The 22,772-nt window shown below is 34.4% G+C and overlaps 1 protein-coding gene across 4 annotated transcripts in view; it reads right to left on the minus strand.

Moving 5' to 3' along the window:
• Position 1: 1 nt before the first annotated feature.
• Positions 2-22,772, minus strand: part of BBS7 (Bardet-Biedl syndrome 7) — a 42,085-nt gene continuing 19,314 nt past the window's right edge. Inside the window, exons 9-20 of one of the 4 annotated variants that reach the window (XM_028492245.1) lie at positions 20,256-20,340; positions 19,414-19,516; positions 17,397-17,589; positions 16,100-16,174; positions 13,256-13,321; positions 8,878-9,017; positions 6,409-6,573; positions 3,299-3,408; positions 3,087-3,190; positions 2,813-2,936; positions 556-701; positions 2-25 (exon numbers count right to left, since the gene is read on the minus strand). In XM_028492245.1, the coding sequence (XP_028348046.1) occupies positions 568-701; positions 2,813-2,936; positions 3,087-3,190; positions 3,299-3,408; positions 6,409-6,573; positions 8,878-9,017; positions 13,256-13,321; positions 16,100-16,174; positions 17,397-17,589; positions 19,414-19,516; positions 20,256-20,340 (1,299 nt within the window). In that variant the 3' untranslated portion in view covers positions 2-25; positions 556-567. Of the gene's footprint in view, positions 702-2,807; positions 2,937-3,086; positions 3,191-3,298; positions 3,409-5,784; positions 5,943-6,408; positions 6,574-8,877; positions 9,018-13,255; positions 13,322-16,099; positions 16,175-17,396; positions 17,590-19,413; positions 19,517-20,255; positions 20,341-22,772 lie in introns of those variants that run through there. The other 3 variants (XM_007120449.4, XM_055086204.1, XM_055086205.1) reach the window with 3 other exon arrangements.

Genomic DNA, 22,772 nt, shown 5'->3' on the forward strand with positions numbered 1-22,772 from the left:
AGCCCGTGCTCCACAAGAGAAGCCACTGCAACGAGAAGCCCGCACACCGCAACAAAGAGTAGCCCCCACTCACCGCAACTAGAGAAAGCCCGCTCACAGCAACGAAGACCCAACGCAGCCAAAAATAAATTAATTAAAAGAAAAAAGATCAAATGAGGTAACATATGTAAATACATTTTCAAAACTGTAAAGCAGTATATACATATGTGTGTTAGCTTATTAAATATTTGAATATATTTTCATTTTCCAAATAATAGTTCTCGATTATTATAAACATTATAATTATAATTATTTTATATGATGACTATTATAAAACATCCACTTGAAAAAAATTCATTAAAATCCCTTATAATCATTCCACTTGTTTTAAAAAAATTCTCTTAATTTGTAAAAAGTTCCATTTGTCAAAAAAAAGAAGCATTACTAAAAAAAGTCATACCTCATATATTTTTAGATAATATTAAAAAACGCACTTGAAATAAAAGTATATACAGTTAGCTTGCAATTCTGTTTTAACATTTTTCATTTAAACATACAACTTCTTTGGAACTTTACCTTATTTATATTTCATGCAGCATCAAAGAAAGCAATCAATGCATTTTGGTCATAACTGTCCAGAATCTCCAGTAAAAGAGGCACTTTGGTTTTTACATTGGTGCCTTTGAATTTGAACTTATCTATGAAAAGATCGGTGATCATGCCTATAAAGAAAAAATGTTAATTTTCTGTCATTGATTAATTCTATTAATGACACATCATTTAATGAAAGTAAGCGACTGCTTGAGAATCTATTTCTAAGCACCTGTAATTCCATTATTTAACATACAGAAATCTGAAAGGATTGATGCATTAAAAAATATTTGGGGGGATTTCAAGGCAAGTTTCAAAATATAAATCATTTGGCTAATAACCCTCTTAACAATTGGTTATAAGCTATTAATTCAGACAATCAACTGCTGGCCAGTTTTGAACTGCTATTGGTATATATAAAATTACAACAAGTGGGTGGTTTTTTTTCCACCAGGCTGACCATTTGGACATAGTGTAGACATATTCTGTTCATAACAGCTTTATCTGAATTAAAATATCCCATCTATATGTTGACCATTCTTAGGATTTGACTTGAAGGCAAATATTTCTAGTTTCAAAGATCTGGGCAAGTTATTTCACCTTTGAGTTTTTGCATATATATAGTGGGAATAATTCAAGCTACCAATCTTTTATCCAAAACTCTTGATATAAGATGTGTTTCAGAATTTTTCATATTTTAGGAAGACAATAAAAGGAATATACCATAATATACCATATACATGGCATAATACCTGTGGAAAGTGAGTGGCAGCATCTGATAACAAAAACATAACATTTCTGCAACAAAATATATGAATATTCATACTAAGTGGAATAAAAAAACTATAAATAACCTCGTATCAGTTTAAGGGAGGTTTTGTCATTAATTCAGATCAAGTCAGATTTATTGCCAAATGATTTATGAAAAAAGTTTTTGATTTCAAAGCTTTCTGGACTGTGGAATTGGTGATAAGATATGGTGGTTCTGCACCACCCATCTTCTAAGTTGTAATGAGGATAAAAGATCATGTGTTTGCCATATAGTAAATATTAAGATATTATATATTATTGTTACCGTTTATGAGCAAGTCTCTGGGCATAAAATAAATTCATTAGGTAGATCTTAAGGATCAATATGGACTGATGATACCAACTGATTCTACAGAAGACTCGGCACAGTGCAAAAAGCTTGCATTTGGGAGCGAGGAGGTTCTAATGAAGGCTTTGCCACCACCTACCTATGTGACAACACATTCTTAAGCTCAGATTTCAGTTTACAGATGTGAAAACCAGAGATAACACTATCTACCTCGCAGAGCTGTTGTAAGGATTAAATATCCCCCCCCCCCCGATTATAAAGATGTTATAAATAAATAGGCGTGCTATGCACAATAGGTCTTATATAAAGATCACAAAAAATGTTTCCTTAAGCTGTTCCTTCCTTCCTCCCTCTTGCTCCTGCTTTTTCAATACAATTGTGAAACATTCAACTTCTCGCCACCAAAGCAGAATGAGTTTTAAACGTAAATTGAGGACTTCCCTGGTGGCACAGTGGTTAACAAATCTGCCTGCCAATGCAGGGGACACGGGTTCGAGCCCTGGTCCGGGAAGATCCCACGTGCCGCAGAGCGACTGGGCCCGTGCGCCACGACTGCTGAAGCCCTCGAGCCTAGAGCCCGTGCTCTGCAGCAGAAACCGACGCAGTGAGAAGCCCACGCACTGCAACGAAGAGCAGCCCCCGCTCACCACAACTAGAGAAAGCCTGTGTGCAGCAACGAAGACCCAACGCAGCCATAAATAAATAAATTTATTAAAAAAAAAGTAAATTGACACAGCGCATATATACCCCTTATTAAATTTTGCATAAAAATATTAAATGCTGCATTTTGATATTTCAGAATAGCAATAAAAACTGAAAATTATGTGTGTGAAATATAGCCTAAATTGTAATGCTTCATAGGTTATATTCATTTCATACTGGGTTTCTTCATATATATAGATTAATTAATTGCATTACACTTATTTCACTTCTTAATGTTTATTTGTATTTTATTTAGTAAAAATATTAAACATTAAAACCCACTTGACAAAATAAATATATTGGGCAGTACATGGGTTGTTACTGGTTCATGACTGCTGTAATCCTTGCCTATCTCCATCTGCCCAGCTTCTCTCATGTGATCCTTTGCAAAGAGCCAGTAGAAAAGAAATATGACAAGGTATTCTAGAATAGTTCACTAACCATAGAGTCTTTCAAGATGTGCAGGTTGCTTTTTGTATTCTTCCTGTAGGTGATCTGCCTCTTCTAGGATACAGCGATATTCTGGTATCAGAAAGTTTGTGTTTCCCTCATGAACCTGCAATTCCTTATTTAAAATTAAAAACAGAAGCACTTAATGTTCAAAATTTAATCCAGTGTAAAGTGGATTTAAAGTGTAAAACTTTAAGGTCTTTACAATTTTAGAAATCCCATCACAAGAAAATAATGATCATGAGTCCATGACACAAATACTTACTTTTAAAGCATCAATCAATTGCACTTTCTTAGCCAAAAGCAACTGGTACTCCAGCTTTGGGTGGATTAGCTTTAATGTGTGTTTGACTGATACTTCATTTATCTCTAGAAGAAGTTGAGTCAGGCACAATTAGATAAGTCACTTTGATCAGGAACATTCTTATTATAACAACAACCCCCCAAAAACAGAAAGAATGATTCTTTTTTTTTTACCGTATGATATGTTGAGGTTAATTTTCCTTTTTGTAGCTTCTTTAGAGAGCACATCTTTTAGGATGGATATAGTAGAAATGTTGTCAGATTTAAAAACTCCTTCACCTTTTCTATAAAATTAATATTTTTAAAAGAACAGCTTTAGAAGGAAATACATCCAATAAATATGTCCAGTAAATACATATTTTGAGAATAGGACCTTGTGTTTAGACTTCATTTAATTTTAGATTTCTTTATATACACATCTCATTATTAATGTAAAACATATTTAAACATGTAACCTTTTACTGTTGTAGCAATTCAAGTTCTAAACATACTTGTAAAACTGAATAAAAGATGTTAGACACATGCCTCCAAAAGATACGACAATTTATGTAAGTTCTTCATTTAAAACACATTTATTTCATTTTCACTAATAAAATTTCCAATAGCTAACCCCTTATGTATATAAAATGCATTTAGAATTGCTTACTTTCACATAAGTTTTTTTATGTAATCACATAAATTACAGCATGACTATATGCTTCATCCTTAAAAGAAAGCTAATATCAAACCTAAGAGTAACATCTTCTGTTCTTCCATGCCCAGCATCAATTGCCACTTCTTATGTTCACAGGACCCTTCTTTTTCTTTAGGGAACCCCTCCCTCCTTCTCTCTCTCTCTTTCTCTCTCACCCTTTTCAATCCATATATATAGTTTCATTGGCACCGGCCCCAACCCCATTTCTGGGACTTCAGGAGGAAGTTTTCAGCAGCGTATTCCATACCCCTGAGCACAGTGGTTCACGACTCAACGATGATACTCAATCCTGGGACTTTTATTGGAACTAGTGGGAAAGAGAGGCTATGGTAGCTGAAAAGATATAAAGCTGGATGGAGCTGTTGGTGGCCACCATGGCACTACACAGGAAAGCCAAGAGAAGACAAAAACAGAGCTGAGCAATGGAAAGGGAAAAAGTCTTGACAATATCAGTTAAGCCACTGATCCAGTTATGCTTGAGGCAGACTACGCTAGTCTTTTAAGTTATATGAGCTGATAAATTCCTTTTATTTGGTTAAGCCTGCTTACGTTTGGTTCCTTTTTATGATGACCAAAATTTTCCTAATTAATATATACCATCTTTCACATATTCAGTGTTGCCTTTTTATTTGCTTTTATATTGACTGCTGTAGGCAAATGCTAATTCTTTTTCTCTAGAAAGACGAATAATACACACTTATTATGATCCCAATTATGTGTTAGAAATCATGAGATTTTTTTCACTAGTCTTCAATTTTAATTAATGATATTTAACATTAAATACTTATACAGTACCTGGCACTGTGGAATGACTCACGTGGTTTATCTTCCTTTAAGCATCACAATTCAGTGAAGTAAGTGGTACTATTTCCATTCGTCAGAAAAGAAACAAACTCAGAGAGTTAAGTAATCTAGCTAAGAGCAAATAGCTGGTGAGTCACAGAGCCAGATTCAAACCTAAGTATGTCTGTCTCCAAAGTACACGCTTCTATACTTCTTCCATATATACGTATTTTATGGAACAAAAAACATTTATTGAGTACCACCATGTTCAAAGCCATGTGTTAGATACTTGGAGGATACATACAAAGTTAATTAAGAAATAAACTCTGCCCAGAGCTTACAATCTGATTTAGAGACAAGCTTACATAAAAATTATTATATACTTCAAAAAAATAACAATAAAAATCTAAGGCAGGTAAGAATAAAATGTTACGGGAACAGAGAAGCAAATCAACGAAGACTTAAAAAATGTAGCTATTGAGTTGGGCCTTTAAGAACAAGTAGAGTTTTGACTATTAAGGAAAGAATATTTAAAGACACAGAATGGTAAAAAGCAAAGGTATGCTATTATAAAAATATGTAGTACGTCAGGGGCCTGTCAAATTGTCTGCTATGATTAAAATGTGAGGTTCGCTGTGGTACTTCAAAACTGAAGTCATGATTCCAGGTTTACACAGGTAAGATCCCCTGGAGGGTACAGTGAAACACCCCCATAGAACTGATGCTAAAACCAATTAGATTTCTGGAGAGTTCTTGGTCCCAAAGGCTATATTCAGAGGTAAAATTATGTCTTCACTGTTGTTTCCAGAACCTAGCATGGTAAAGTCTCAGCTATGACGCAGAAAGTAGAATACCTCAGTAAACTGCTTAGGGAAAGAAGCTTTAAGAGACAAGACAGAGACAGAGATAAGATAAGAAACCTCCTCCCCTCCAAACAAACAAAATTAAAAACAAAAACAAAAGATCAAACAAACAAAAACAACCCACAGATGTGAGAGAATGAGAATGCAAAAACCTTGAAGAAGTATGAGGGTACAGCTCAAAGCAGATGTAGAGAAATCAGCCTTACCCAACACATTCAGAAAAAGAACAAAGGAGAAGGAAATTTTAGCCTCTACTATATTCAGAAACAGAAATTAGGGGCGCCTATGGGAGATGAGTAGGGAGTGACAGTGAAGGGGGTGGGAGGGCAGCTGGGAGCTTGAGAAGAGTGTCAAGGAATAATGACCTTCACCTCAGTGTGGTAGCTTCAAACGCCTGCGTGTTCAAGCGCTCAAGTTCTTGAGCCATTTCCTATTTTTGCATAAAGAAATTCAATGGTAATTCTTCTTGTAATTCTTACTGGAATTAGGATAAATGTTCAAATCAATTTGGGAAGGACTTGCATGTTTACATTGTCTTCATATTGATAACTATAGAATATATTACTCCATTAAATCAAGTCTTTAATGTCAATAAAATTTTAAAGTTTTCTTCATGAAGTTCTATGTATTTCTAATAATGAATATTCCTACAGATTTTATATGAACATTTTGTTATTGTTATCGCTGCTCTGAAAGACTTTTTAAACAATTTATTTTCTAACTGGTTATGGCTGAGAACTGGAAAGGTATTCCTCTTTCATATTCATCTTTAGTCAATCATTTTTTAAACTCATTAATTCCATTTGTTTTTCAACAGATTCTCTTAAACAGTATAGTTTTTCAATCATATTATTTGCAAATTATTACTGCCTTAAAACTTATGAAAATTTAGAAGTTCCATTTATGTAAAAAACACTTGTGAACCAGGAATAAGTTTTATTTACCTGTAGGTACTTTCAAGTTGTGTATCCAGGAAGGTGTTCTGAAAGTAAAATGTCACACATTCTCCTGCTGGAGGTTTTTCAGGAACTTCAGGCAGGCAAAAAACCACCCAGGAGTGAAGTTCAGCAAAACTGAACTGGCCTGTCAAAGTCAGTGTATTCATGGGTCTGCAATTAAATAGCAGAGGTACACATATTTGTCTGGGAATACACAGAGGTATTATATGTACTCAACACATTAAAAAACAGAATTTTGCAACAGTAATTACAAATAGAAAAGCAGCCATTTAATTTTTCTCAGATTAATCTTACCCATCAGATAAATATTTTGATTTCAAGGAAAAAAAAAAGAATGCTTATCTATACCTGTACTTTTAATATTCAGTTAAGTGACATAAATAGCTTGTTTTCATTATAACATGCCTTCACAAATACAATTCAGTTTACTCAGGTAAATTCCATTTTTTAAAAGTTCATCTAGTGTTTATATTATAGGAACTACAAAACATAAGAATCTCCTAAAGGAAAAAATCAGCATAATGTGAAGGCAAAGAATTGGGCTTCTAAGTAAGATGGACATGGGTTTGAAACACTTAGCTGCATGCCACTGGGAAAGTTAGGGAATGATACCTTCTATTTTGCAGGGATATGGAATTAACTTTCTATCTGCAAATTACACATACACACAAAAGGTTGTAAAATAAATCAAATAAATTTAAAATAAATCAAATGGATAAAGAATTAAGAAAATGCAAGTTTATGGAATTAAAGGTACAGAAAGAATTTTAAGAGAATACAGAATAGAAAGGACTTTTGAGATCGCCACACCAACTCGATTTGCAGATGAGAGAACTAAAGCCCAGAGATCAAATTATTTTCCCAAAGTCATGTAGGAACAGATATAAGGCTATAATCTGAGTCTCCTGAGTCCCAGTTTGCTGTTCTTTCCAGAACACCACGCTATACCTCCTTTAACAACTCTGACTTTTAAGCAGGAAGACACCCTCAGAGAATCCATTCTCTTTAATGTTTTTCCAAAACCTTCCTTAGTAACTTTTCTCCTTACATCTTATTTAAATTACGTATCTTTAAAATTACAAGCTGCAATAGAAAAAACATAGGCTTTGGCCTCAAATCTTCACTCTGTTTCTCATATCAACAAGTTACTTACTTTTCCAAACATTACTACTTGTTTTGCCGTAAGACTTAAACGGTAACACCTAAGCACTGAGCACAATGCATGGCACAGGGAAAGTATTCACTAATTGTTCATTTCTTTCCCTTCTTCATTTAAGGTCATGGTCTCTCATTTTCAGAAAAGGAAGTACAAAACTGTAACCAGGAGGATGATTAAGTTGGAATGGAAGTTAGAAACAATAGGGACTGTCACAACTATTTGCTCTACCAGTGCTCCCTGAGGTGCAGTAGAAAGGAATTATCATGTTTGAGGCTAATACAATAAGGTCCTGTTTACAGAGAACTCAAATGCTAAACAGTATTTTCTCACGATAGATGTTTAAGACAGAGAACTGTTACTCTACTGATTTCAGAATGGTAAACATATGAGAAAGATAGGAAAGTCCAGCTCAAATCAGCCTCTAAAAGAAGACAAAGACTCTTACGTCTATTAGAAATATTAATACAGGTATCCCCTGCTTTTTGAAAGTTCACCACTTTAAGCCACTTTGTTTTTACAAAAGGCCTACACGAGTGCCCATTTTCGGTAACCAAGAGAAATCCAAAGAGGATTTTTGCTTTTACCAAACAAGGTGAAAAGCAAAAACAGCCTCAGCGTTTGTTCTGCAGCGGCTGTTACCGAAGCAGCACGTACCCCAGCAGCACTGAGAGCAGCCCCGCCGAGTTCCTTCTCCAGGAACTACTCAGCTTCTTAGCATCAGGCCACATAGCTTTGAACTGTCTGTGAGCATCTGTGCTTTATCTTTCTTCCTTCCTTCTGTCTGTGAGCATCTGTGCTTTATCTCCCTCCCTCCCTCCCTCCCTCCCTCCCTCCCTTCCTTCTTGCGGTACGATTCACTGTTGTGATCTCTCCCGTTGCGGAGCACAGGCTCCGGACGCGCAGGCTCAGCGGCCATGGCTCACAGGCCCAGCCGCTCCGCGGCATGTGGGATCTTCCCAGACCGGGGCACGAACCCGTGTTCCCTGTATCGGCAGGTGGGCTCTAAACCACTGCGCCACCAGGGAAGCCCCAATCCCAATTTATTTTGAGCATCCATTATCAAGATGTGTCCTACAGTAACTGCTCCTTCGCTTTATGCTATTTTGGCTTAAGAAAGGTTTCATAGGAACACTCTACTTTCAGATAGCGGGGGAAACCTGTACACAGCATTTAAATATTTATTTAATTTTTTAAAAGTACAACTAGCTACCAGAATTTACACTACTAAAATAAAAAGCAACTTTATCTGCATCATGTTATATCCTAAAAATAAATTTCTCCCTCCTTTGTCCTACCTGTCATGATCAATAAAGTGAGTTCTTTGATGGAGTGAAAGGGGTTTGATAAGGTACTGGCGGACCTGACATGTTTTGGGTTGAATTCTTGGAGTCACATATGCTTGAAGTGTGCCATACTGGCCTTCAATTGAGCGAATCTGAACACAAAAGAGGAAAGAAAATAAGAATAATCTAGCAACATAAAGGCTATCTTTAAATGTTCAACACAAGTAAGCAGGTACTCAGGCCTTAATCTCTTCTGCAATATGCTGAAGGAAATAAGGACATTCTATTAAACAAGAACTTTTTACCTCTATAGTAAAAGAAAATTTTAAAAGATTTTGGTAATCAAAAGCAAAATTAATCCATCTATGAAAGACATCTCCACCACATATTTTTAGGTCATTCCCAAAGACAGACATTCTCACACACCACCCTATCACATCTAAAAGTGTAGGTGTATAATATATTGTATTCACATAATTCACATAAAAAATGGTTAAAATTTAAAAGATTCACATAAAAAATGGTTAAAATTTAGACATTTTTGTTGAAGGGATAAGTGGGTCAATAACTAATACTTCATTTTCTCAGAAATAGGGGTATTATAGCATATGGTTATTGTTATAAAAACCTACTGACAGAAAAAAAAAATGTTTCCAAGAACTTAATTCTTGACTTTCTATGAAAATAGAGAAGCATACTCACAATCTAATTATGACATATTTGGATTAGGAAATTCTTTTTAAGCTATTTTGAATATGGCTAGTTGGATATCCTGAGAATTTAAAACACTTACAGAAAACCCTAATTCATGAAATTGTGAAGACCTAATTTTAGGAGTTAGAAAGCGGTCGAGTTTCTCCCTCCTGTCCCTTTCAGCTCCTCTCTGTTCCAATACATGAAGTGGATTGTAGCACCTCTTGTATTACAAAGGCAGCTTCTCTAATCTAACTGATACATCAGCTCATACTTTTCCTGGCATGTGAGGGGGGAAAAAAAAAAAAATCAATGTTTTACCTAAATGGGAAACATAAATAAAAGTTTAAAGCAAGATTTTTTGCAAATTTTATACTGAAAATATTGTTCTGAATGGGAAGAGAGAAAAGTTAAGGAAAAGAATAAAATTACAGAAGGAAAATTAAAAATCGATCTGATAAAGCTATATTTTAGGGTTTCTTTTTAAAGGGTAGCTTACACTGGCACAAACATTTTTCCACAATAAGTTCACAATTAGTACAACACGGGGAATATAGCCAATATTTTATAATAACTGTAAATGCAATATCAACTTTAAAAAAAGAATATAATTGTTCATAATATTAAGAAAAGTCATAATGCTTTCTCTGATTATATACTTCATATTCATTATTTTAAAAATCCACACAATGAAGAAAAATTAGGATTAACATAGAAGTAATCTGAAATCCTACCACCCAGAGATGATCATTATTGCTATTTTGATAGTCAACCTTTCATACATCTCTCTATGCAGATGTACAAAAATAAATGCATAACTTCACATGACTAAATTCTATTTATATCATAGACATCTTTGTTCTTATTTCTAATAACCACATTTTTCCCTTATCTCTGCCCCTCCTAATACCATCACCTCCCTCCCACTCCCATCCCACCCATACCTTCCCCCTATTGTATGACCTATCATATCAGACAGGTATGTTTCTTTTTATACATTTCTTCATATTACAGATAATATATATATACATATGTAGGACTTTTATCTGCATTTTGTGTTTTTCATGGAATTTGCTCCATGTTAACAGGAATTGACCAACTCATTCTTTATTGCAGCTCTGCAATATTCTATGAAATGGATAAACACCTATTTATTCAAACATTAAATTACTGAGTGTTCACTTTGGTTCAACTTTTCTGCCTCTACAAACAATGCTGCAGTTAACTATATATATATCTGTGTGTACAATACTGTGATTTTATTGCTATGAAATAGATTCCAACAAATGGGATTATAGCCTATTTTACCAAAGTAGCAATAACAATTTTTATTTCCTTCAGCTATGATTGAGAGTGTCCTTTTCCTCATCCTGCCACCTGGTAATTCTGCTTTTTCAAAATTTTTCCCAATCTGTTAGACAAGCAGAAACTGATTTTTGTTATTTTGAGTTTCCCTAACCGATAATGAGGTAGAATATGTTCTTTTAATATTTGTTAGCTATTTTGATTCCCTCTTCTGTGAACTGCCTACCCATTTGGGCCTATTTTCCTAATTGGCTAGTCATTTTTTTTTTGTAAGGAAGAAGATTCTTTCTTTCTTTGGCTGCATTGGGTCTTAGTTGCAGCATGCGGGATGTTTCATTGCAGCATGTGGGCTCAGAAGTTGTGGTGCATGGGCTCTCTAGTTGTGGCATGTGGGCTCCAGAGTGCATGGGCTCAGTAGTTGCGGCACATGGGCTCTCTAGCTGTGGCACGCAGGCTCAGTAGTTGCGGCGCATGGCCGTAGTTGCCCGACCGGGGATTGAACCCATGTCCCCTGCATTGTAAGGTGGATTCTTAACTACTGGACCACCTGGGTAGTCTTTTTAAACAACTTATAAGCAGTCTTCATATTCTGATATTCACCCATTATCTGGAAGACAGCTTCTTTTTGAAAATAACTAGGTATTTAATTCATCTGAATTTATCTTTTATAATATATAGCATAAGAATTCACTTAATATTCTTCCAGATGGATGCCAGTTGTGTCAATAGCAATTTTTATTTTTATTTTTTTAATTAATTAATTTATTTTTGGCTGAGTTGGGTCTTTGTTGCTGTGGGTCTAACCACTGTACCACCAGGGAAGTCCCACCAATAGCAATTTTTAAATAAAAATAGTAATTTAATAGAATTTTCCCTACCTAAAAATGCTGTGCATTAAGTTCCCATAAATATGTGCTGAGCTATATTTCTAGACTTTGTTTTGTTGCATGACCTATTTATTTAGGCCTTGTAAATACCCCACATTATTTTTATTATAGTACGTTTTACCATAGGGCAAGATAAGTTCCACCTTTTCTCCTTTTTCATAGTTTGTTGGCTCTTTTCAGGCATTTACTCTTTCCTCTGAACTTTAAAGTTATTGTATCCAATTTTAAAAAAAGAACATAGGATTTTAATATTTTTAGGCCTACTTCCTAATTTATTGGCACAATCTAGCTCAGTGAATGTAATCTAAATGTTTAATTAGGTTACATAAATATGCTGAAGTATATTCCTTTAGAACTTATACCAGTTTTCAATTTTTCTTTTGAAATACATGAAAGGGGACTTATACAGATGAAAATAAATTGTTTAGAAAAAAATTACATTTTAACTGGAACTTCCTTAACCAGATGTGAAAAAGTTATTGTGCAATAGCATCTCTCTTGAAAAAAGCATACTTTGAGTTTCAGAACATCAGGAGAAAGTTATAGTGCTTAATTTTTGGATCATAAACATATCAAAAATAAAAATTTTTTTAAATTTCACACTAAAAATTAAATAACTAAAATAAACTTGTGTGCTACAATCAGTATTTAATTATAAAAGTGATTATGTTAGTAAATTGCAAAAGGAAACCTCAAAGATTTTCCCTGGAATAGTTGGTAATAACATCACTGGAATGCAATCAGAAAAATCCAGATAATAGGAAAATATAGGGCAAATGCTCAGATACTTCAATAACCAAATTACCTTATTTGGACCATGACTGGATGAAACAAACTAAAAACACGACACTAAACATTTGAAAATACTAAGGAATTATTATTATTTTTCTTAGGTGTGATAACAGTATTGTCGTTATGTTTTTAAAAAGAGTTCTTATCTTTTAAGTGGAGATATGTATATGCATAACAGATTCACTTTGCTGCACATCTGAAACTAACACAACATTGTAAATCAACTATACCCCAATAAAAATTTTTTTAAATACAAATTTTACACAATCACTTAAAGAGTTCTTATCTTTTAAACATATGTACTGAAATATTTACTAATAAAATTATAAAGTATCTTGTATTTGCTTCAAAATAATTTGGAATGGAGAGTGACAGCATAAACAGGATTGTCATGAGTTGATCATCGCTGGAACTGGAATCATTACTTTTATGTATGCTTGAAACTTTCCATGATAGAAAATTAGAAAAAATATTTCCAGTTAGAGGAAATTTAGGATTGGTAATTTTAGAAAACGTGACTGGTTGAGTGCTAACAGAAAAGAGAGTGGTTTGGGCTGAACTAAAACCTAATAGGTCATTCCAAAGACATTATTCCAAAATGCTCATTTCAGGGAGAAATTTAATGCAAAGAAATGATATCATACGTTGCAAGATTTACCAAGGAAAAAAGAAAGTTCAAACTTTCAAGTAAAGGTAATCTCAAACAGTTTTACCTTGAGTTCCAGCCTTGTGGTATTTGCCTGGCACCGATAAGTGGCGAGAAGAAAGTTGTCATTTGACTAGGAAGAATTCAAAGTTGAGGAAAAGGATGAATCTATGTTTTTAACAATAACAACAGCACCAATAGTAATAATAATATTTATTTTTACTGAGCACTTATCATTTCGGTGGCACCATGCTATGAGCTTTACGCTTACTCCTACAAACAACCCTATGTGGTAAGTTTTAACAGATGAAGAAATTGAGTCCTGAAGGGTTAGGTAAATTTCCTAAATGCTAGTAGGTAATAACACTGGTATTCAAATTCATATCTTTAAGACTCTAAAGCTCAATGCTCTTTCCATATTAAATCTCTCCAATAACACTTTAAAATATTAATTGTTCTCCTAAAAATTTAACCGGCAGTGCAAACTCCTAATGTTTGTATTAGAAAGGTAAAAACATCAATCTTCAGTGCTGAATGTACTTGATTTTCACACATACTTATAGACAACTGAGAAATATCTCATCTATGTATTCCCAGCAAATAGCATAGTGTCAAGTAGACTGTAGGCATTCAACACGTTTGTTGAACAAAATTGGAGAGGTTACTTCAAGTATGATAACTTCTTAAAACTGAATAATAAACTACTAAAAACAGAAAAGTATATCTGCATGCATGAATTGCAAAATCAGACAGAGCAACATGAACTATTTGATATGCAATTTTCAGGCACTGCTGTTTTCCTATTTTTAATAAATACCTGAAGAAATAAAAAGAATGCTAATGTTAAAAAGAAAATTCAAATGTTTTAATTTCAAATAATCTAAACTCAGCAAACACAGAGGATCAGTCAACTTAAAAATAAATATACTTTTGTGTAATTAAAAACAAATGTCATATATTTAAGTATTTATGGATAAAATTATATAGCTTAATTAAAGGGGATAAAATGTCTGGAATTTGGTTTGGGATGGGGAGGGAGAGGGTAAAGAGCATAAAACAAGACTGGCCATACGTTAAAGTTAGTGATGAGTACAAGGAGGTTATTATAGTATTCTTTCTCCTTCTGTATATACTTGAAATCTCCATAAGATTTGTTTTTTAAGCAATCATTCTAGAAAATAGGTTTTAAATTAGTATGAAATACTCATTTCAAAGAATCCTGCCGTGATATAAACAGGTTAATCTTTCACTGTAACTTAGGAATTAAAGATCTGAAGTTCACACTAACTTGATTTTTTAAATGATCATAAAAATGCAGGTCTTAATCTTTTATGTTTTATTCTCAAACAGGGATGACAAAGCACATATAACATAATACAACTGTTATAAAATCTCTTATCAAAAAAAAGCTTTACTCTGAAATTATTTTGAAAATTATTCCCTAATATAACTATCAACTTTGTTCTTTATCTACTCTTGTTATCCTTCCCTTTTTAATGCCAACTCCAGTCACCATTTCCTGCTCTGGCTTGCCTTCTCCAATGCAGCTGCTCCAGACCTTCTCTGAACCCTAATTTCTCTTCAGGAGCCACACCTCAGCTCTGAGACTGCTTGCTAGTCAGCCAGTACCATGCAGAAAGAAGTGATACAGTAAGCGCGTCCAAAAGCTCTGATATGGTCTCATCCCAGGTACTTTGCACATAGTAAGTGTTCAATAAATGTCTGTCAAATGAAGGTTAAGCAAGAGTCAACAAGAAAAAGTGAGGAAAGGCAGGCAGATGGAACAGATCATGTTTAAATGTAGGAATGTGTGAAACTGTATAGCATTTTCAAGAAATTTTAAGAACTTCAGTTTGGCAGAAATCATGTGCATGGGAGGGAAGGTAGCAGCTGGTGAGAGATTAAGTTGGAGATGTGATCAAGAGCTGAATTATGGAAAGTTTTTTATGCTACAGTGAGGAATCTTGACTTACATGCAGCTCAGGAAATAAGGAATCTTTAAAAGGTTTTGAGAAAAGGAATGACACGGTGATGTCTGTCTTTTAGGAAGGCCTCTCTGGTGGCAGTGCACAGCATAGCCTGGAGGTAAGAGGCAATACTGGAGACACAGAAACTGGCAGACTGAGGAGTTCAAGCAAAAGCATTATGAGGGCCTGGAAGGTCAACAGAGTGCAAATGAAGCAGAGTAGACGCAGAAGAGCAAGGAGGTGGAAATGACAGAAATTAGTGACTACAGCAGCACCCCTCTTATCTGTGGTTTTGCTTTTCAGGGTTTCAGTTATCCACAGTCAACTGTGGTCTGAAAATATTAAATAGAAAATTCCAGAAATAGGCAATTCATAAGTTTTAAATTGCACATCGTTCTGAGTAGTGTGATGAGAACTTGCGACATCCCTCTCCATCCTGTCTGGGACATGAATCATCCCTTTGTCCAGCATATTCATGCTGTATATGCTACCCGCCCGTTAGTCACTTAGGAACCATCTCAGTTATCACATAGACCAACCTTCATGGTATTGCAGTGCTTGTGTTCAAATAACCCATGTTTTACTTAATAACAGCTCCAAAGTGCAAAAATAGTGATGCTGAAAGAAACATCGTATCATACAGGGGTTCCGTACTATTCGTGATTTCAGGCATCCACTGGGGGTCTTGGAATGTATCTCCAGCAGATAAAGGGGGAACTACTGTAACTGGATTTAACAGATCAGAGAGAGGAAGGAATTTAGGACAACACTCCAGCTTCTGGATTTTCTGAGGATAGGGAAAGAGAGTAGAAGCAGATTTTGAGGGAAGGGTTATGAAAGGTAATACAGAAGAAACATCAAACACTAGTAGCATTTATAGGCTTTATACAAAATGGCATAATGGAAATGAAAGCATTTGAAGAATTCTTTATATTTTTACTCACCTCAGAATCACAGCTGCTAAAGCTGACAACAGCAGAATTTTTATCCACATCTAGTAAATCTATTGGAACATCACTCTACAGTCAATATTAAAAAAAAAAAGGTTCAGATGACAAACTAATAATTCTCACAACATATATTTTCTCTAAGGGTTCTCCTTAGTTCTAGTTTATGTTTGTCTCTAAATTTGACAGTATGAACTCTCTTAACTTGTATTTGATAATATGCACTTCTAGAAAATAAATGTAATAAAGAATAAGTTATATTACAATGACTTATTTTTTTCTAATTTGGATTAATCAGATCACAGAATTTCATCTCTCATCGCTCTCTTTAAAGTATAATCTTCCTACCTTTTTTTGTCAGTGCTAAATATGTTACCATGGGCTGCAAATAATCATATGGCCATTCTTACTATATCAGTTTATTTTTATCATTTTTTATTTCACCTGTAACACAGAAAGGGGATAATTTTTGGTCACCTCCAGAGAGGTAGCTTCTAGGACAATGCTGTTGCACTGTGTTCTGTGTGAATGATGCTTCTAGAGTTGTTCAATGCAGTAGCCCTTGAGCTAGCATTACTTGAGAGACATTTCTGCCTCTAAGCTTTAATTAATAATCTGATCTCTCCCCCACATCTTTTTAAACTTTGTCTTCTTCTTCCTCTTTATTCTTTTCTCATTTTCTGATGGGTTTTCCATCTTGCTTATTTTCCATTCAACCTACTATCATCCTTTTCCACTCCCTGAATTATCTTCCAATTTAAAGAAAAAATAATTGTTAAGCAACCATACTCCAATGTAAAATAAAAATTTAAAAAAAACTAATAACAAAAAAAGAAAAAAGAATTAAATACATTGATAAATGGAGTTATACATTATTATCCCTAAGTTTCACCTTTTGAGACTATCTACCTAGAAAATGATGGTTAATGAGCAGGCTGTATTATTTTAGTAGTTGGAGCTTAAAAAAGGTTCTAATAAGGATATAAAATACTGGAGTTTTCTAAGTCACATCTCTGTTAAGATTCTCCTAAAGGCTAACCAGAGAAGAAATCTTTAATGTCCTTTCTAGGTCTTCCTGAAACTTAAGTCCATTGGTCTTTTGTTTAATATGTATAGGATAAATAAAAAGTAAAGACACAATTTAAATAATCTATGAGCCAAGTGATTAGCTAATGGAAGATTAAGATAAACATTTAAAATCACTGTTTAAAAGTGTTCAATAATAATTAGTGCATATGACTAGTTTGCAAAATAGATCCAGCCATAAAACAAAGAAAGTAGACATTTTGCTTACCTGTATTAAGACATTATCTATCGCCGTCTGAACCTCTAAGATAAGGCTGTAGCTGGCATCATCTTTATTTAATGTAAACTTGTCATTTACACTAAATGAAGGTACTGCTGATTTTGCTTTGCTTGATTGAGAAGACTGTTGATATTTCTCTCTTTCCTGTAGTACCTTATACTGCAGATGTTCCAACTCACTCCTAGAGGAAAATATATACAAATTTGTCACCTATAAGTATAAACATTTGAGATCCTTAGAATATTTACAAAAGTCTGAGACATTTACTGCTGCAAAATGCATTTTTATTGGTTGAGTTAGAACTATAACACTAATAGGAACAAAATTTTTACTTCTATGACTGACCAAATGGTTCCACATTATTTATCTCTGATCTAAAAATTAAAACATCTACTCAGCCCCACACCAGCAATATTAATAAGGCGTTGTAGGAATCAAGGCAGGCTGCAAATAATCAATCCTAATACATGAATCTGGTTACAGTCACATATAGCACTAATCAGAAAAGAAACCGATTGTTCTGGGGTAGAGGAACATATTAGATTTAATAAGAAGAAAAAGAACGCGTGAAATCAGTAAACATGTACCTTTCAGTAAGACATTAAGGGCGATAGACAAAATAAGAAGCCTGCTGAGTATGAATATTTTGGAGACCACAAGGATAATCATGAGCCAGAGGTACAACTGAAGTTCTACCAAGTGCTGGAGATTGAACTGTGCAGGCATTGCTTAGAGCTGCTCCAGTTAAAGGGAAAGGAAATGAAGTAAATAGTAACTAGGGTAGAACAACATGAGGTTTAGCTACTAGCCCCAATTTAGGGGGAAAAGTCTGGAAAGGCGTTTGGAAGGGATTTGCACACTAAACAAAGGAAAAGATTCATTTGTCCAAGAAATATTTACTGAGTGACTCTATGTACTTAGGATCCGGGTGCTGAATGAACAAAATAGACATAAGCTTCTCGTGAACATACATTCCAGTGGAATCAGGAGGGGGCTGACTTGGTTATAAATATGAGGTATTGTACTAAGGACATGAGATAGTAGTTCATTAACTCTCCTTGATGTCCTTGCTGCATGAACATTAGAGCTTTCTCTCTTGGTGACTCTGGTGAACTGGTTTGTGGTGAACTGGTGGTGTGGCTTTAGTGAACTAGTTTGCCTCAAAAACTTCTGTAGCCATCAACTACCACCAAAAAAGGATCAGCCCTCACTTCTGAGGGCTGAGGGCTGAAGGGCTAGGGTAAGGAGAATAGTCATTAAAAGTTTCAGCGACTCCCACTTCTTCATTGTATGCAGCAATTTTCCTTGAGGCCATTTTCACAGAACTTGTCAAACTGAACAGGCCTTGAAAGCAATCCCTGTGTCTAAGAGAGTCAACATTACTCATTTCCAGTAAGAAAACTTATAAGCCAAAGTTACAGACTCAACATTAGAATTAATGAAGAATAGAGCCATCTGTGTTGGTTTCTTTCTAATGTCTATGAAAACAAACAAACAAAAAAAACCACTGTAACTGTTTATAATAAACAAATGAAAAAATACAACTCTTGAGCTAAGAAAAAAATCAACATAGAATAAAACATATAAAAAGTGTATTTCTAACTCCAAAATTTTAATCAGCACTTACTGCTAATTTTCTCAAACTGATAAACTTTCATTTAAAAAGTTGATAAACTGGGCTTCCCTGGTGGCGCAGTGGTTGAGAGTCCGCCTGCGAATGCAAGGGACACGGGTTCGTGCCCCGGTCCGGGAAGATCCCACATGCCACGGAGCGGCTGGGCCCGTGAGCCATGGCTGCTGAGCCTGTGCGTCCGGAGCCTGTGCTCCGCAATGGGAGAGGCCACAACAGTGAGAGGCCCGCATACCGCAAAAAAAAAAAAAAGGTGATAAACTAATTAAATGTATAATTCCTTCCAATAAAATATACTGCATTTATAAATAAGAAAAAAAAACAATCACACACTTTATGAAATGAAAAAAAAAGCAAACAAAAATCCAAAATTACCGTAAAGAAGAAATTTTATTCTGCATCTCCTGATTAATTTTTAGTTCTTCTCCTGGTCCACTTTCCTTATGAATAGGCTCTGTTGTCAGACCTGTAACCCAGCCTGCGGAGATGAATTACAATCGTGCACCATTAAGTGCTGCTAGTGTTCAAAGAAACCCAAGATACATGCCCCTGTGTCCACCAACGTCAACCTCACTTAGTCTTGGACTTATTCCTTTTCAAAAAACAAGACAAAAAAAATGCAAAAGAAATCAAGCTAGAAGATATTCAAACCATAAAGAAATTACTTTGGATACCATTTTTGTTTTGCCTGAAATATTGTAATACTACGATTAAGGAAATCTTTCACTTCTTAATTTAAAGTTTTAGTTTTCAAGGATGGAATAAGTCAACACATTCTAGCAAATGCAAAAAATAGCTGATGAATAAAAGTTGTCTTTCAAAAATTATTTGCATGGAAAATTAAACTCTCATATAACTATTGTGAGAATACAAAAATGACCTACTCAAAAGCAAGCAAGTTTTATAAGAAATGTACACAGTAACAAACTAAATTTCAGTAAATAATTCTTTTTAAACCAAAGGATATCATTTAATTTTCAAAGATGCTAGAGATATACTAAGTACTTTTAAAAAGTATTATTCAAATATTAACTGTTTTATAAATCAATACACCTACTCCTTCCTTTCTTATTTTTTAACCATTAGAGCTTTTAATGCTGTAGGTAAGAGTGACTTACAAATAAACATTTAAAAAAGTAATCATCAAAAGCAATTTATTAAATTTATATTTTTTATTATTGATTCTTTCTTCAACTAGCTATTACCATTTACCTTACCTGAATATGTGGATACCACGATTTCATCATAGCCATCTTTCCCTACACAACCACCCTGGATAGATGTGACACTCTCAGACAACGCCTAAAATAAATTTAAGATCAAGCACGTCATCAATAAAATTTCACAGATATGTGAAATAATAAGCCACAAAACTTATTTTCCTGTCTCCCAACATTCAACATATATTTATTGAATACTTATTATGTGTAGACACTGAGATTGGAAAGGTGAAAATCCTGCACAAATGGCTGAAAATTCCAGTGCTTTTTAATTTGGGGAAAGAAGATTGAAAATGAGTCATATATTTGTGTGTACCACTCAGCTACAGTAGTCATCTAATGAGCAAAATCATTTATTTATATAAAGAAATAAGTTTTTTTTTAAAAATGACATAAGCGGGAATTCCCTGTCAGTCCAGTGGTTAGGACTCCATGCTTCCACTGCAGGGGGCCTGGGTTCCATCCCTTGTCGGGAAACTAGGATCCTACAAGCCACGTGGCCAAAAAAAAAAAAAAAATTACATAAGCAAAACTCTCAGTACATTTAGTTTATTACCTGAATTCCACAGACCACCTCTCATGTGTTTTCTCCAAATAGCTCTTTAGAAGAATAAAGAAGATGCTGGCTTACATGGAAGCTTTAGACAATTTGCTACTATGGAGAGAAACCAAGTTTTTCAGATGGTTCAGGGTTTATATCTCTTTTAAGCAATACTTCCCAAACTTGTCTGACAATAATCACTTGGATGAGTCAACTAGGAATCTGTATTTTTAACAAGCACTCTAGGTCAGTGGCTTTCAAGCTATTTGGAAAGCAAGCAATAAGTTTCATATTGCAATCTGGTATAATTCACACATGAACATACACAACAACAGATATAATTTAAAAGGTTTGTGTTGTACTCTGATATATTCTAGTCTATTCTCTTCCATTTAAAGAAAACTGTGTTGGCAACCCATTAATGGGTTTGACCAGTGGCTCTGCCAGGTAATTATTATCAGGCAAGGCCCAGAACCATTGTCCTAAAGGAGAAGGTAGAGGGAATGGACACCAGCATTAAAAATGCTAGTTCTCTTCATCCTCCCTGTAGGAGGCAAATCTCTGAGCTATTCTGCAAATCAGGCTATCTTAGCTGTTCCTGAGCTAATTACCTGAGAGATTCAAGTAACAAAGGTTTGATTATACATTTGCATGAAGTTAGGTTCATAGGTGCATTTTTTTTTTTTTTGCCTCACTGCACATCTTGCAGGAATCCTAGCTCCCCGACCAGGGATGGAACCCGTGCCCCCTGCAAGGGAAGTGCAGAGTCCTAACCACTGGACCACCAGGGAATTCCCCAACAGGTGCATTTTTAACAAGTGTCCCAGTGGATTTCATATACACTAGAATTCTTCAAACTTTTTTGTTCATGTTCTCCCTAAAGTTAATTCTGAAAAAACAAACAAACAAAACTGCATCCATCCCTGTCTACATTTTTAAACTGACTTTCAGATTTTCGTCACCACTTTAAATAGTTACAAAGAATTTAATGTCTGGAAGTTTTAGAGATTATAATTTTAAAATAAAACTGTCACATAATCACATCCCAATCATACCCAATGAATCTAAATATCAAGACAAATTTATATACACAATTGACTTAAAAATGAAAAAACAAATCCTTCTTTCACAGCTGGGAATTTTACGTTGTTCCCTGAACTTCTATTTTCACTCCACTTCCCCCACATATATTTATCTTAATGTAATGTACTCATATGCTTGAAATTCTTTTATACTTCTCTGCAACCAAGAAAAAAGAAATAGAATTTTTTTATCTTCTGTGATTAAAAAGCTCTAAGAATTAGAAATTTCTATTGTCCTAATTATTAGCATTTCACAATTGATCGACAAATATATGTTTTATATTAACTAACCACTAAAACAAAATTCTATAGGAAATGTATCTCATGAGACGAATGGGACATTTTTTCCTTCTAAATTATTCATGTACCACAATGAGTATTAATTATATATTGGTAGAATGAGACTGAGTTCCACATCAGTCCTATTCCTTTTTTTCATTTTCATAGATGGAAGCACTAATCGAGCTTAGTCCCATAAAGATATTGATGAGACTAAAAGAAATTTTGTTGTAGAAAGTTCACTCTATTGTTTAAATATCTTCCAAGTTACATACCTAAAATCATCTGACCTACCACTGAAAATGTTTAATGATGTATCATCTGACACCTTGATTAGGTCCTCCTTCTATTTATTGAAAGCAAAACACTGGAAACCAGCTGACTACAGAAGAATGTTTTACCGAGTCAATAGAGTCACACACATTCTCATTTTCTGAGTGGTTTACTGAGTGACTATTAATTATAACTTACTCTTTCACTCACTTAGAAGTACCTTATTTAACCTAATGTACTCAGAAAAAGTTATAAAAATTAAAAAACTGTTAATTTCTACATGTTTTTTGTCAATACAACATTTTAATGAAATTCATTTATCTTATGTACTTCAAGTAC

This window comes from Physeter macrocephalus, chromosome 7 (assembly GCF_002837175.3).
Source record: "Physeter macrocephalus isolate SW-GA chromosome 7, ASM283717v5, whole genome shotgun sequence".
Classification (NCBI taxonomy): domain Eukaryota; kingdom Metazoa; phylum Chordata; class Mammalia; order Artiodactyla; family Physeteridae; genus Physeter; species Physeter macrocephalus.